The 15841-nt window shown below is 53.2% G+C and overlaps 6 protein-coding genes across 6 annotated transcripts; 2 read left to right on the top strand and 4 right to left on the bottom strand.

Moving 5' to 3' along the window:
* Positions 1-3094: 3094 nt before the first annotated feature.
* Positions 3095-4719, bottom strand: PODANS_1_22190 (uncharacterized protein; the record flags this gene model as incomplete). The annotated part of the gene is made up of 3 exons (XM_001906502.1): positions 3095-3703; positions 3771-4058; positions 4123-4719. The coding sequence occupies 3 exons, from the start codon at positions 4717-4719 to the stop codon at positions 3095-3097; spliced, it is 1494 nt and encodes a 497-aa protein (XP_001906537.1).
* A 1464-nt stretch (positions 4720-6183) lies between these two features.
* PODANS_1_22200 (uncharacterized protein) lies at positions 6184-7380 on the top strand (the record flags this gene model as incomplete). Its single annotated transcript, XM_001906503.1, has 1 exon — positions 6184-7380. The coding sequence occupies one exon, from the start codon at positions 6184-6186 to the stop codon at positions 7378-7380; it is 1197 nt and encodes a 398-aa protein (XP_001906538.1).
* A 300-nt stretch (positions 7381-7680) lies between these two features.
* Positions 7681-9102, bottom strand: PODANS_1_22210 (uncharacterized protein; the record flags this gene model as incomplete). The annotated part of the gene is made up of 4 exons (XM_001906504.1): positions 7681-8208; positions 8271-8725; positions 8797-8835; positions 8994-9102. 4 exons carry the CDS (start codon positions 9100-9102, stop codon positions 7681-7683), a joined length of 1131 nt encoding a protein of 376 aa, XP_001906539.1.
* A 1088-nt stretch (positions 9103-10190) lies between these two features.
* PODANS_1_22220 (uncharacterized protein) lies at positions 10191-11886 on the top strand (the record flags this gene model as incomplete). Its single annotated transcript, XM_001906505.1, has 7 exons — positions 10191-10205; positions 10400-10475; positions 10565-10681; positions 10758-10845; positions 10911-11048; positions 11106-11573; positions 11625-11886. 7 exons carry the CDS (start codon positions 10191-10193, stop codon positions 11884-11886), a joined length of 1164 nt encoding a protein of 387 aa, XP_001906540.1.
* Positions 11887-12614: 728 nt separating this feature from the next.
* Positions 12615-13671, bottom strand: PODANS_1_22230 (uncharacterized protein; the record flags this gene model as incomplete). Its single annotated transcript, XM_001906506.1, has 2 exons — positions 12615-13504; positions 13557-13671. 2 exons carry the CDS (start codon positions 13669-13671, stop codon positions 12615-12617), a joined length of 1005 nt encoding a protein of 334 aa, XP_001906541.1.
* A 611-nt stretch (positions 13672-14282) lies between these two features.
* PODANS_1_22240 (uncharacterized protein) lies at positions 14283-15409 on the bottom strand (the record flags this gene model as incomplete). Its single annotated transcript, XM_001906507.1, has 2 exons — positions 14283-14948; positions 15008-15409. The coding sequence occupies 2 exons, from the start codon at positions 15407-15409 to the stop codon at positions 14283-14285; spliced, it is 1068 nt and encodes a 355-aa protein (XP_001906542.1).
* Between the last annotated feature and the right edge of the window lie 432 nt (positions 15410-15841).

A 15841-nucleotide genomic window follows, 5' to 3' on the forward strand; every position in this document is an offset into this window, starting at 1 on the left:
GGGGAATTCGGTTTTCAACCAGGGGGAAGGCAAGGAAGAATCTGCAAGTGTCGTAGGTGCCATCAGGCTTGGGGTGCTTGCGATGATAGTTGGTGACGCTCACACAGTGAGCAGCGCACAGGTGAGGGATGTGGGCCTCAGGGAAGAACTTGAAGCCTATGTAGGTGTCCTTGCCGTCCTTGTCCAGCGGAGCATTGATGGTGGCATTTCCATAGGGAATGGGACCGATGAAGCCATCAATGGGATCAGGGAAATCAGCGTCGCGGATGACAACAACACTGCCGAGAGCACTCGAAGGCAAGGTGGCCGAAATGCCCGCGGCCAGCAGGGCTGAAACCATGCCCTTCATGTTGGACGATGCTGACGGGAGCAGGTAAGAGGGAGAATGATGAAAAGAGTGAAGCAACGCTTGAAAGTTGCAATGCGAGCAATGCAATGCGAAGGCTTTCAAGGTCGACTTCTGGGCTACCGGGCTGACTGGGCTGGATGCTGCTGGGGAAAAGATGTGGGAGTAAGGGGAGCACAACCAGCGATATTTAAGATCATGGCGACCTGATCGTTCTTCGCAGGCCCACTCCGTATTCTGCTTCGGTGGTGTTGTCGGAATGGGGATCTGGAAGCCTGTTGGCGTGAGGAGAGCCGGGAGAGGCTTGCATCCTAAGCCACGCCCACGCAGGTAGAGGCATGGCTTTGATGGCGATACGAAGTGACCATCCACTCACTCCACCCCTACATCATTTGTGTACGATCTAAAACTTCTCAACGGTAATTCTGCCCCCTTCATATAAGCAATCTTGGATTCGCAGAGAGCGAATGAGGTGAACAACTCGGAACTAATCTCTACTGTGTATCATGTCATCTGCTCTCGAGATCGCTGTCTTCAAATTGCCCATCAACGTAGTCTCTTCTCCAAAGCAGCATTCCGTGATTGAGCTTTGAAGTGTCCGTATGGGCCAAGAAGGATACCGGCCAGTCACACAACAAACTTACAATGGATGCAAAAAGGAGCACCGTCCGTCCCATCGTTGCCCCGTGTTTCTTACGTCAGGGTCCAGCCATGGATGATGAAGGGGAGTCAACGTGCGAAAAGGATTCTGCATGCGAAGAGCCAGGAGCTTCGTAACTTCAATCCCCCCCACCCCCCAAAGCTCAGATAAGCTTCTTCAACAGCGGTTCGGTTCGGTCCGGCCCCCTGCCAGTCCCGCTGTCAGTCCACTCCCTTGGCCATGGCAACCGCAGCAATAATCATCACTTCATCCCAACCTCGACTGTGGACTCGAACCAAAATTACGAGCAGCCCCCGCTTGTTATCCTTGCCCCCTTCTCCCACAACCACCGGACTCCGTGAATACTTGACCAGGGTGGACCCAATACGCAGCGTAGGCAACTCCGGTCCACACTCTGGGTGATGGAAAGGTGATCTCACCTTGGACCAACGGGGTACCTAGGTGAGTGAGCACGCGATCGACCGGATTCTCCCCGGTGTATCCAGTTACATGAAACTAGAACACCGCACCCCAAAACGCATTGTGGGGCTCCAGCTTCTCGTGAACATCGATGTAATGTGCCATAATTCTCTTGTTGAAGCCCGTTATCATACTCGAAGTTTACCATCGCTCATGACAAAATCAGGCCGGAACCATGAAAAGCGTGGAATCTACCCGGGAATCACCAAACGCAACATCCAGACCCAAATCCTAACCACCTGTCCATCCCAACAAACCAAGGCAGTCTCTGGTCAAATCCCAATTGGCAATCCCAACCTGTCTTATTATATACATGTTTCTCTCAGCGTTGTTCTTTTCGATCTGGTTGGCTCTATCTCAACTGAATCCCCATCTATCTTCGAGACCCGACTACCGCCTTCAGAATCCCACACTTACCCCCGCTGCAAATCCAAAGGAAACACCGCCGGGCTCGAGACACAAGTTTTTGTTTGGCACCATTGAGATAAGACAGCAGGTATCTCCCATGATAAGCATCACCCAAGTGCCAAATAACCGTCCACCTGATCTGAGCACATCAACTTACCCCAGCTCAAGCGCGTTGCGGGCCATCACCTTGTCCAGCTCCCACTTTCGCTAGAAGTACCTTACCCAACCAAGACTCCCTCTTCCACACCATACCGTATCTGTCCCCGACCATGGTCGCCCTTTATTGTCATCCCGAATCTCTCGGTGGAGATCCAGAGTGGTACATCCGGCCATCAAAGCGTATAGATCTTTGCTCAAGGAGACAACGAAAACGGGAGTCGGAACGGGTGGGCGATGCCAAGTTGCCCGGGTTGAGACGTTAGGACGCGAAGGGAAATATTGGGTATTTGTTGATATTAAAACTACTAATGTACTGCTCGCCGCGTCTCTCTGTCTTGTGACAAACCAAAGGATGTTTGTGGACTAAAGATGAAACACAGCCATCTTTCCCCAACCTGGACAGACTGTCAGGAGGCAGACATAACAAATTCTTTGTTAAGCCGTACACCAACAGGTCTCTCTCTATTCAATATTGATCGACGCATGAAAACAAAACTGGTATAATAGGGTATTCTTTTTTCCCCGCCTCGGGTTCGTTTCGTTCGTTTGTTTGTGTATGTTCCAATTCCCCTCCCCACCTATCCGTTCCATCCCAGTGCCTGCCCCCCCACCATTTTTTGAGCAACCAGAGCAGCAGCTGGCGAAACCATGCAACAGTAGACTCCCAACACCACCCCACAACTTTCCACTGTCTCACAAATCAGCCCCTCGCAAGTAAATGGGCAACCAAATAAGAAAAAAGAAGCGGGGGCTGGTTGCGAGGCGGTGACAGTAGAAAAAGAAAGGCACCGATGTATACGCAACGGAGGAAGACATTTCGGAAAACCCGTCAATTCGAAAAACAAAAAAATGATCTCCCCAACGCCCACAATTAGTGTACCCTCCTAGTTTGCATTTCGCCCTCAAGCCAAAGTGGTAGTGTTGGTGATTGTGGGCCGGCCCTCGTCTATACCACTGTGCATTCTTCGCTCTGGCAACCATTGCCTTCCTGCCCGGGTCTTGTCGCTATAAAAGGAAAAAGGTATTTTTTGGCAAATATAACCAACACAATCATCGCCACCTTAGTCAACCTGCTTCTCGCAACCGATTCGTCCGAGGAGTTCCTTACGGTCGCTGTGACCAGGCAAGCTGACTCCTGTTGCCGTTGTTGACCTTTTGCCGCGGGCCACCCTCCTCTCCCAGCTCTTCAGGTCGATTTCGTCTGCGCCAACTTCCTCCTCAAGCGGCTGCGCCTCCTCGTAAACATACTCATCCGGATCCTCGAGATCATCTGCTTCGTCATCACTTCGCGTGTCCTCGGCGCTGCCTCCCTTGATCACTTTGATGGCAACTCGTATGATTAGATAAAACCACATCACGGTCAGAATCTGGAGGAAAAACAGCATGCCGAAGAATCCGTTCCGGAAGTTGTGGTTGAAGCAGACTGGTGCATCGGTATCCCAGAGCGGCCTCGCAATATAAAGCCAGGTGTCGTTGGCGGGTGGCGGGTGCGGTCCGTCAAGTTCGCGCCCATAGAAGCAGCCGTTCATGTAGATCAGGGTATGAGCCCAGACGGAGTAGATGGTCATCGGAAAGAATATGTGTCGCGCGATGAACCATGTGACCATGAAGACAGCAAACATGACATCGCAAATCGTCTTGTAACCCAGGTATTTCAGACACTTGGCGAACTAAGGGGGCTTGGTTAGCAGACTAGAACATGATCAAGGGGTGCCGAGGCGTCACGACAACACATACGGGAAGGAAAATGTCCACCACATCCATCAGAACCAGAATGAGATTGCCCACGCGCGTGTGTCCCTCTCTGTAAGCAGCATAAATCAAGGTGCTTGTAACGATGTGGTGGGAAAACATTTGCCAGTGGTCCTTGCGGCGCTCCTCGATGTTGATAACAATGAGTAGCTGCAGGTAGAAAGACAGCTGTGCCAGGGTGTAGGCCTTCATGAGCCCATCCATTTCACGATTCGGCCATTCTTTCCAAAGATCGTGGAGGCTCAGATAGTAGGTAGATGTCCGGTAGATGTACTGTGCCATCGTGTCAGCACGCCTCACTTCAACGACAGAAACGAAAAGTAATTTTGACACATACCACTCCCAGGGGCCAGAAGAAAGAATAGTAGACCAGCAACCAGCCTTGTTCGCTGAATCTTACAATGTCTTTCTTCTTATGAACTCCCTTAGCCCTAGCAAACGGAGCCAGCACGTATTCCATTATCCCAGCCCTCAAGCCCGTCAACACCACGATGAAGAAAGCGATGAGGTACCAATCGTCGCCACCGAGGAAGTATTTCCCTGTATTCTGGTTGTAATACGAGAGCGTAAAGAACTTGGATGTGTACTCGCGCGCGCGGGGCATGCTGTGGGCCAGGAAGAGGAGGGCGACGAGATTGCAGGAGAGTCCTGTGGAAGTCAGCTTGAGATCTAAAGACCTAGATACGAAGTATGGGGACTGACCAATCTGATTGGCAACAAACCACCGGGCAAGACCTTTCAGAGCCCCATCATCCTTTCGCTTGGGTCGACGAACAAGCACCTTGTTGCCGTTTCTTTGCATATATAGGGGCACGTTCAAACTGTTGGGCTTGCCGTTACTCCGTGGTGCTGTCTGCGGCAGGCCAACAGAGGCGACTTGGGTATCGTGCTGGTCGGGGCCATCTTGAGAAATAGGGGCCGGGAGGTTGCTCATGGTGTACTGAGCGACGGCCGGACCGCCAATTGACCGTCTGGGAGACGAGCTGATGGAGTAGCGCGATGTTGTTGAAGATTCGTCGCGATCGAGGCCACCGACTTTTACTTGAGCCGTGCCGGCTGGATACAAGCCGTCCGTCGGGCGTGTTGGGCACGGTAAAGCCGGTCGAACAAGAGGTGCGAGAGTGTCGTCGGTCCAGCTGTCACCACGCGGTGCTCAGAGCAGGTGCGGGACGGGGTTGAATGTTGAGAGGCAGGAAGGGACACCACCAGATTGGGAAATAAAAGAAAACGAGGACGCCGTCAATCACCAACAGCAAGACGATAGAGACGACAGCAAAAACGAACGACGAGCTGCCTCTTGAAACCAATCCAGTCCAATCCAATGGGACAATTGGCAAAAGACAACGGCAGCGGTAGCGAACGACGGGCAGGGAACAGTTCCACACTCCACCCCGTTTGGCGGTTTGACCAAAATGTTGAATTTGGGCTGGACTGAGCCCAGCCAGCCCCAAAGGCGGTGGACATGCACTGTGCGCGCTCACGGCAAGCTTTCTGCTGTGAGCTTTCTTCCAGGGGTATGGGCCCCGGCACCAAAAACTCCAAGCGCACCTTGCTGGATTGGGAAAGGCGGGGATGGCAGAAGCAGGGTGAGCACTGACCGTAGATCAGCTCTGTTCTCCTTTTTCTTGCTTTCTTCAAACATGTTTTTTTTTGCTGGTGACAGATGCAGCACGAAAACTCCTATTCAACTGAATGTCTAGCTCAAGACAATGCTCGAGCTTTTCTATTTGAAAGATCTGTGACACCGTCTGTACACCCAAGATCGGGTCGGGGGAACAGCTGTTGCACGACAACTGATCAGAGGGGGTCCGTAGAGGGTTACACAGTTCAGGGACCTCAACCCCACCATCTTTCGAGCGCGGGGTGGTCTGCTGCATCTCATCGTCCAATTGTTGCATGTGGCCCCTTTCCGCACTGTGGCTGGATCTTTTTGTTTATTGCTCGCCGGCCAGTGTTGGGCGCACATTCGAAAGCTCCTGTCAGGGAACTGGAAAGCTTGTCAAGCTCACACCTAGGAATAGCCCACAGCTTCGAAAGTTGCCGAATACAGATCCTTGAAAGCAGCAAACAATGGCCTGTCCAATCACTGACTATATTTTCCCCAAGTCTTTGGCCGCGCTTCCTATCAAGCAACCAACCGGTTTGCCCACCATCCCCTGAAGGCAGGAATTTCAACATCAAAAAATAGGGGTTGATGAAACCCAAATGATCAGACAGCTCAAGCTTTCGCGTGACACCTGATTTGTGGGGATTCTCATTCGCTGGCGCCCGGTGCTTAAAGTTGGCGCCAAGCTCGGCTGGACCCTAACCCGGGCTTTCTGTTTTCTTTGGTGCTTGGCACGGGCCAGCAAGGTTGTTGCAGCCTCGCCTTATTTCCAGCCAATGTTTTCCCAATCAAATGCTCAGCCTTCTCTTCCAGCACGACCACTGCCCTCAAACCACATCCAACCACGCCTCCCAAAAAATGAACCAAATACGCGCCATTCAAGCGCTCAATAAAAAGGAGCTTGAAAACGGGATCCCCCCCTCTGCCTCCTGGCATACCGACTATCGCGACACAGCCTTCGTCTACTTTGGCGGCCTTCCCTACGAGCTCACCGAAGGCGACGTCATCACCATCTTCAGCCAGTACGGCGAGCCGACCTTTCTCAAGCTCGTCCGCGATAAGGAAACAGGTAAATCAAAGGGCTTTGGGTGGCTCAAGTACGAAGACCAGCGGAGCACCGACTTGGCGGTGGATAACCTGGGGGGCGCGGAGATTGCGGGGAGGCTGATCAGGGTTGATCATGCGCGGTACAAGGCGAGGGACGATGAGGACTTGGAGGAGTGCAAGGTTGGGTGGGAGGATGTCATGAGGCGGGAGAGGTTGGAGAAGGGCCTGCCGAGTGAGGATGAGGACGGTACGGACGAGGATGAGGACGACAAGCCCAGGAGGGCGATGCTCAAGGAGGAGAGGGAATTGCAGCTGCTTATTCAGGATCACGACGATGACGACCCGATGAAGGAATTTTTGATTGAGGAGAAGAAAAAGGAGGTGGATGAGGCCCTAAGGAGGGAGAAGAAGAAGGAGGAGAAACATAACCGGAAACACAGGGAGCGTAGAGAGAAGGACAAGGATAGGGAGCATCGCCACCGCTCGCACAAATCCAAGCGTGACGAGGATGAGCGAGAGGACAGACATCAGGACCGCAGGCAAGAACGCATCGAGGACGACCCAGACCGGAAGCGCCGAAGAGATATGTCACCCTCTGGTGGGAACGACAAAGAGAAGGACCGTGATGGTAGGAGGGATGGCCATCGGGACGAAGCACGTCGCATCAGTGACCGGCGTGATAGAGACGTCAGACGCGACAGAGATGTCAGGCGCGACAGAGATGACAGGCGGGATAGAGATGACAGGCGGGATAGAGACGACGGGCGTGATCGAGATGACCGGCCCGACCGAGGCCGAGACAGGGCCGATGAGCGCCGTCCCAAAGACGATCGAGGAGATGGTGATGATCGAAGAAAGGACCGTGACAGGCGTCATCGTGATGATGACGACCGCAGACGGCGCAGGAGTCGGAGCAGATCCCCACGCCCGAGTAGAGATTGAATGGAGCCCTGGATGCTGAAAGGAGACCCAAGTGTGTTGGTCATTGAAGAAGTGCAACGAGTTGATAAGATACCCAAGCCATGTTTAATACAAAACTACACATTGAACCAGCCGCTAATGTTTGCTGGAGAATGATGCCATCAAGTAAAATGCCAAATAAACGCCTGCTGTTGAGCCCAAATTCCTGCCGCTGAAAGCCTGCCCCCTTCCCATAATTCCATGTAAACCATACCCCCTAAACAAGCAATGCCACCCACACTAACGCCGCGCCAAAAGGTCAATACGTCGAGTAGTCCCCTCCTAGTCCGCGAGATATCTCTTCCAGCCCGCCTTTGCTAGAGAACGTTTGCCCCCTCCCTCATCCTTGATGATAAACTTTTCCCAACGAGCGTCAGTGCCAGCTCCAACTACCAGCAGCGAAGTGTCGTCAAGCCAACCAATAACCCCTTTTGGCAGCCTCATAGTCCCAAGTGTTGAGCTCTCTGTGAGAAGCTGGTTCGCACCAGAGGGTTCATCACCCGCCTCGAAGGGGTGTGTGGCAAAGGAATAAGCATCCTTGACGAATCGAGGCATTAAAGGGATCTTGGACAAAATCCCCCATTTCCCTTGATCATTCGCTGTTTCCGGCGCCCCGTCCTCACCCTGGCCACCCAATCTCTTTCCTTTCGGTATGTCGAAGACATGTAGAGTGGACTTGTCCGATGTGCAAGCGAGCATAGTCCCAGATGGGTTGAACGCAAGAGAAAAGATAGCTGCTGGATCGATTCCTCTCCGAAGTTCAGCTATCTTGGCGCAGGTCCTGGTTGAGAATACTCGAATCAACGTTCCCTATGTTCCAAGTTAGCAAGCGAACACCGCAGCCAATGCCTTGAAAATTAAAAGCCACTTACGGTCTCGCTAGCAGTTGCTATAAGCTCGCCATCCAGACTCAGCTGAAGGGCTCGAATGGCCGCTGCGTGGGCCGGGATGATGCTCACGTTTGACGTAGCAATCTCAACCACTTGCACCTGCCCGGCACTTCGGCCTGGGAATGCGATGATTCTGGATGACATGCGGCAAAGCCCCAGTGGGTTGTTGGCCGTCTCGTAGGCTGTGATGAACGAAGGCGGTTTGGCAAACTTGTATAGCCGGACACTGTTCTGTAGCACCACGACTATCCGTTCCTTAGACAACTGAGTGCCCCTCACAGGTGTCAACGCGCTGATATCGAGAGCGGACTTGCTCCTACCCTCGTCCCAGAGGATCAGCTTGTTGGCAGCAAACTTTGGCTTCCTACCCCCACCGACGATGCCCAGATAGTTAGCCTTGCCCATCATCTGAACCAGCCCAACACCCGCGTTGAATTCTGCTCAGGCTCGTAGTCAGTCTTCAAAGGGTCAAGAAACGCACACGCAAGACTGATAAGGAAAGACATACCGCGTGCTGTGGTCTGCGTGCATGTTTCCGAGCTAAAGACTTGTCATTGTTAGCGCTGTTGCACAAAGTAGCCAAGTCCAATGGTCGAGTTCAGAGGGAGTGCCATCATCTTCTTGTGTTACAGGAGAGTCGAGAATTGGGTGGAGCACAGTTGATGGGTAGTTCAACGACTCTCAAGACACAGGTAAAGCACTTACTCCGAAACCCTGTATTCAGCCCGACAGCAAAACAGCTGCAATCGTCATTAAATGTTATCGAGAGAACCAGTGGAAGGCTGGTTGTCTCGAGAGGCGGTCGAGTATTCATGATAGTCCGATTGCCCCGAACCGATGCCGGGGGGTGGTTGCTGATGAAGGTCGGTGCCGAGCAGGATGAGACAAATATGAGCGGATGCAGTGCCGGTCAAAGCTTGATTACGAAAACGAGATAAGAAAAACAAACGGCAACTGACAACGTCGAGATAGATGGATGACGAGGTGTTGTTGTTGCTATCCGTAAACAGGCTGGGCTTGGCGCTTTGAGTGTGTCAGCTGCACTCCGGCTGCTCCTGAGGTTGTTGGATGAAGGAGTTCCAGAGAGCCACGCCTGGCAGCGGCCACTTATACGATCTTTTAACAGGCGAGGTTGACCCAACTCTGTACAAAAGCTTCCTGTTTCATGTCCTGTCCAAGATTCACAACTGGCGGAGAGCTGGAACGCAGAAGTGAGTTTTGCAGTCTCAAAGACAGTCACCAGCTTCAACTCCAACTGCGCCAACAACGCAATCGCTGATGCTGAGACCATTGAGACAACAGGACTGGGTGAAATCGAGACACGAGGCCTTGCCAGCCGTCCCCAGCTGTTGCCTGCCTATGAAATGTCCGGGTGGGGAATCTGGAGTCCCGAGGAAGGGGCGCTTCCACCTGGGGATTTGGAGCGCGCCTTTCCCAGACAGGGCTAGCGCCATGTCATGAACGGCAACCCCTGAGATTTGCGGGCTGGGGCGGCTGGTCATTACTGCTCCTGTGCTGGGTTGACAGCTCTGGCTGTTAGTGGACGGTGGTTCTCACTCACTGCCAGAGCCAGAAGTGCTCCGTGCTGAAACTCCTGGGCTCCTGCTGCGGTAGCACCCGCAACAATTTTGTGAAATTGGCATTTTCCGCCTCGACGCCCATCCCGGCCCTTCTCCTTTTCCCAACCCGAACCGTGATCATCCTCGCCGTCGTCCCATTCCTCGACTCCGACGACGCTTGTTGATTCTACACAAGCATTCATTCGAGAGTCCGCCTTTTTGGTGCCTGGATACGCCCAATCGTCTATTAATTCTATTCTTGATTGCCTGTTGAACGCTGTGTCGAAGGTCGGCGCTAGTTTTACCCGTGTTTCCATACAAGTCGCGACTCCACACCAATATCATGTCTTCTCCAGCCGTACGTCTGCCTTTCCCTGTCCATCCAGCTTCCTCAGTGAAGCCCATAACCCTTCGCATCCTTCGCCCGCAACACAGCTCTCCGCAACCCGCATTTCGCACGTGTGGCAGACCTCAAAACACCCGTCTACACCGAACCTGCATAACTTCGCAGCTATGGTTGGAGCTAACAACACGTTGTTTGGCATTGAGCAGAAGATGATCCGCCGAAAGAAGAACGTCAAGAAGGGTATCCAGTTCTGCCTGATGGTCTGCGGCGCCTCGGGAACTGGTAAGTAAACAAACATCAACTACAAGGCCGTCATGTTTGGCCATGCTCTTGCGCGCACGTGTGGCTGACTGCGCTGGTGATTCTTCTAGGCCGTACTACCTTTGTCAACACCCTCTGCGGCAAGCCCGTCCTTGGCCACAAGGAATCGGATGACCCGTCTACTGCGCACGTCGAGGATGGCGTCAAGATCAAGCCCGTCACCGTCGGTATGCAACCCCCCCCCCCCCCCCCTTTAGGACGAGAACCTGAGGCACGGATAAGCCAGCATCTAACAGTGGATAGAGCTTGAGTTGGATGAGGAGGGAACGCGTATTTCTCTGACCATCGTCGACACACCGGGCTTTGGCGACCAGATTGACAATGAGGCCAGGTAGGTGCTCCAAAGCCCGTGGCAGACAAGACAAGACCGCGTGCTAACTGGTTGGGTACAAACAGCTTTGCCGAGATCGTTGGGTACTTGGAGAGGCAATACGATGACATTCTTGCGGAGGAGTCGCGTATCAAGCGTAATCCCCGTTTCAGAGACAACCGCATCCACGCCATGCTTTACTTCATCACCCCGACCGGCCATGGGTAATTTATCCTCTGCTCCCAACTTGGGCCTCAATACCCTGCTAACATACGCGCTAGCCTCCGCGAGCTTGATATCGAGCTCATGAAGCGCCTTGCCCCCAGGGTCAACGTCATCCCCGTTATTGGCCGGGCCGACTCGCTTACTCCCGCCGAACTCGCAGAGACGAAGAAGCTTGTGATGGAGGATATCGAACACTACCGCATTCCCGTTTACAACTTTCCTTACGATATTGAGGAGGACGATGAGGACACAGTGGAGGAGAACGCCGAGCTCAGAGGTCTTATGCCATTCGCTATTGTCGGATCGGAAGACATCATCGAGATCGGAGGTCGCCAAGTTCGCGCCCGCCAGTACCCTTGGGGTGTCGTCGAGGTTGACAACCCGCGTCACTCCGATTTCTTGGCTATCCGGTCCGCGCTTCTCCACAGCCACCTTGCTGACTTGAAGGAAATCACCCACGATTTCCTCTACGAAAACTACCGTACCGAGAAGCTCAGCAAGAGCGTCGAGGGTGGTGCTGGGGTGTAAGTTAATGCGTATGCTTTTGTGGTGAGATACATACTAATCAGCTGCAGCGACTCTTCCATGAACCCTGAGGACCTTGCGTCACAGTCTGTTCGCCTCAAGGAGGAACAGCTGCGCCGTGAGGAGGAGAAGCTCCGCGAAATCGAGGTCAAGGTTCAACGCGAGATCAACGAGAAGCGCCAGGAGCTCCTGGCCCGCGAATCCCAGCTCCGCGAGATCGAGGCCCGGATGCAGCGCGAGGCTGCCGCTGCGGCTGCTGCCCAACAAGGGACTCCTTCCAACCACTCGGAGCCCAATGGCAACCCAGAGTAAACCCCATGATGGTATCAGGTTATCGAAGTTCCACGGCTGTCATACCGATATGGCGAAACTTCGAAACTTTCTAGGCGACCTGATCTTTCTGTGCAGGCGTTGGTTCTTCTGTTGTGTTTAGAGACAAAATATTCCCCCCCCCGCTGCTTCTGCAATTTTTTTTTTTTACCAAGACGATACTAGCCCCAGCTCAAGGCCATGAATGTGACGAGAAACAGAGGACGATGGAGCACGCCCGCAATGGCAGTGACGAAGAGCGACTGGAAAAGAGGTGCGTGATAGGCTGGCGGAAAGGGCACAGGGTTCACGCGGAAGTCATCAAGGGAAGGCATAGATGGTGTCGGCTGGATATCAGGTTAGGTGACGAAGTCAAAATTTGGTAGTTCTCTTTTTGGTTCCAGCCGACGCCATAACCAGGGGGTGAGGCAACGGAAGCATGGACCCCGTAATGCAGAGGAGGGAGGGCTCTTTGGGAGGTGGCCAGGCTGTTGTTCTTTCCGTCACGTCTGTCAGCATCAGCTTGCTGGTTATACCCTGAGTCGGCCACTTACTATCTGACTCGCTTTATTTTCCTTTTTTTCTACTATTGGACTTCTAATGCAGATATCACCTAAATTAAGTTTTCATCTCGACGATTTGTACTCTCTTAACAACGTTGACTATCCACCCCTCTTCGCTGTGTGTGATTTACAAATACGAGAAAACCAATGCCCAATCCGCCAAACACCTCAACCTCTCCACCTCCGCAAGCGGCTTTCAACTACAGGCAGCTGAGCCCCGAGAACGGCCAAGCGATCAGCCGCATCGTTCCCCGGGTCCCCCGAATGTCCCGCCACCTTGGTAAACTTTGTCCTCGCCCCGACGGCATCCCTCTCGTCAATCAGAGCCCGAATAGGCTTGATGATATCGTCGTTCTTAACCGCCGCGCCCTTAGCCGACAGCCACCCGTTTCTGACCCATCCCCGATACCACTTTGTCACGCAGTCGATGGAGTATTGACTGTCTGTTCTGATCTCCACCGACTCGGCGGGGTCAAAAGCCTGAAGCGCGAGGAGGATGGCCATGAGCTCGGCGCGCTGGTTGGTTTGCAAGGGGCCCGGGAGGCGTTTGGAGATGTTCCTGGGGTCGCCGGCGCCGAAGTAGACTCCTATCCCGGCTGCGGCGTGCCTTTTGCCGTTGCCGGGGGCGGCGCCGTCGGTGTAGACTACGATCAGTTCGTTTGGGTCGGGGTTGGGTCTGGCTCTTTTGGCGGGGGGCTCTCTGGTGGCGGTTGAGGTTGGGGGGACTGGGTTCTTTTTGGGGAGGACGATGTTGTTGGTGACGGTGTTTATGATGGGATAGCGAGGGAATGCTGGTGGTGGTGCTGGTGGTGATGGGGAGTTGTCGCGGGCCGGAGCAGGATCATTGCGGTTGGTTCGACCAGGATAGCTGGTTTGAGGCGAGGACTGATCAGAGCCACGTCGGATGAGATAGGTGGTTTGTGGTGTTGGGTGATCAGGTCCCTGTCGGAAAGGTTGGCGAGTACTGCTGCTGCTAGCCTGCTGGTTTGTCGTGTTTGAAGAAGAGCGGCCCGCGTTGAACCAATCCTGTGCTTCCTTGCGGGTGGGAAAGCTTTTGTCTATGAAGGTCAGTCAGTGCAAGGTATGCATCATGAAGGAAGAGAATCTCACGAATTGCGCCGCCAAAGCCAATGACTTGGTCACTGGCCTCATCCCAGCTGGTGTAAACACCGGGCTTTTTGCCGACGCGAACAGCATAAAACTTTGGTCCCCCCTTTCTCGCCATCTGCCAAAGCCTCCAGAAAAAAGAGCGGCGTGCCAGGGTGATTTGTCGCGGATGGCGACGAAGGTCGGCAAGATATACTAAAGTGCAACAACTAACGGACAAGGAATCAACGGCGACTTCCTTCGCGTGTGGCTTGGCGCGTCTTTCAGCTCTTAGTTTCAGCGACCAGAAGGTGTGGTGTGAATAGAAACCTCGCGGAGGCAAATCTGAAATAAATTGATCGAGTTTAGTGGGGTTGGTGGAAGCTGATGCTTTGCCGGGCCCAAAGAAACGATTTCCTCAACACATTCTACGCTATAGCAAACTGCCTACATCAATCACATTTTAAAAGATCATTCGAAACCAAACACTGTAGACGAAGCAAGCCCTTAGTCATAACGGACCGTCCATTTATTAACTCCTGCCGAAACCAAGAATAGTAATCCCATCAGGTCGAGTCATCCCAAGCCAAAAACAAAAAACAAAGAGGGAAGCAAACATCAATAATACAAAACGACCTCCGCCCTGTCATACCACGCTCGTCTCTTGATCCCATATCGTACCTTATCGTCCGTCATTCTGAACCTTCCTTCGCCCATTCACCACGACCACTTCTTTAACCGCCGCCAAACTTAGTTATTGTTCTGGCTGTTCAGAATCCGCAAAATGGCCAAGAACAGGTTGATAATGTCAAGATACAAACTCAAAGCGGCAGCGATCTCCTCCTCGACATGGTGCTTCCTCATAACGAGCTGTGTGTCCACGAGGATGTAGCCGCTGAAGATCAACGCGGCCAACAGACCGTAGATGAGCTCAGTGGTGCTGGTGTGAGGAAGGAAGAAGGACATAAACCCGAAGAGGACCAAGCCCCAAAGAGCGCCAAAGAGATATGGCATCCATGAAGTGAAGTCGTACTTGGACTGACAAGCGAAGGCCGTCAAGAAGATGAAGATGCCGCCGGTGAGCACGACTGCGTTGAGTACGATAGAAGAGTCGTAGAAAGAGACAATGACGGAGATGGTGTAGGCTTCAAGAAGTGTGAAGCCGGAGAGGAAGAGCAGATTGGTAGGATATGAGTGACGTTTCCAGTAGGTGAGGATCATGAAACCCATGGAGCCGAAGAGAGATAGCCAGAGAACGGTGGGGTTGTTCTGAATCCAATTTCTGTAGCCATCGCTCATGAAGCTTAGGGAGCTCACGAGGGTTGTTGCGAGTATTTGGACAGTAAGAATGGTGTAGACTTTGCGGATGAACTGGTTGCGGATCTCGAGGGTAGCTTCGGCAACGGAACCTCCGAACTAGAGAAGCGCTGTTAGGTCAAGCTGTTGATACAGAGTAAGCGCAGGAGTATGCCCACCTTGAAGTCATCGGGGATGTTGTCTTCGCTGCTGCGAGGGGCGCCGCCAAAGAGGGCGGCATTGTCTTGCGCCGAGCTGCTCTCAGCCTGGTACGACGGAGGCGGCTGCGTGTAGAGGTGCGCATCGGGATCTTCCTGCGCAGCAGGCGTATACTTGGCTGTGCTCGCCATTGTGCCTGTTATCAACGTCGGATCAAACTGGTGGTGACCGTTGCGTATAGTTGGCTGTAGATGTTCAAGCGCAAAAACGTTGCCTATTTGTAGGCAATCGGTGTAATACAGTTGGATGAATGACGATGGCAGCCTTTCACGGAGGATGACCCGAGAGAGTGGGGAATGCGCTAGGTAATCAGTGGCGGAGCTGCTGCAGGTAAAGACCAGGTGGATGCCGGAAGGTTCCATTAGCCTGGGGAAGCTCGCCTATTTACATAGATCTGACTGCAGCCAAGGCCGTTTTGGTCCCAAGACCTGCAATAACATTGTATTTCTCTCTCGAAGAAAATAGATAAGCCTCTCTGGAGGTGTGATACCGAGTTCGGAACTGTGACAGTGCACTATATGTCTTTTGAAGAGTCATCGGAGTCACTCGGAAAGGGGAGCGCGCAGTTGGGCAAAAGCCCGCCGCAAAGACTATGCAACAAAAGGGTGTAGCGGGGGAGCAGGGGTTAGGGTTCAACGAGACAAAGATGTCCACCGCCCGAACCCCCTGCAGCCAGGGTCCACTGGCTGGACTGGCTTGCAACTCTGTCTGACATTGGGCAAACGCCGCCAGTCGCGTCTCCCAACGACGTCCGCGAATGTTTCGGGGAATTTACGGCCCGCATTTGAGCTCTC

The sequence above is a fragment of the Podospora anserina genome, chromosome 1 (genome assembly GCF_000226545.1).
Source record: "Podospora anserina S mat+ genomic DNA chromosome 1, supercontig 6".
In the NCBI taxonomy this organism is placed as follows: domain Eukaryota; kingdom Fungi; phylum Ascomycota; class Sordariomycetes; order Sordariales; family Podosporaceae; genus Podospora; species Podospora anserina.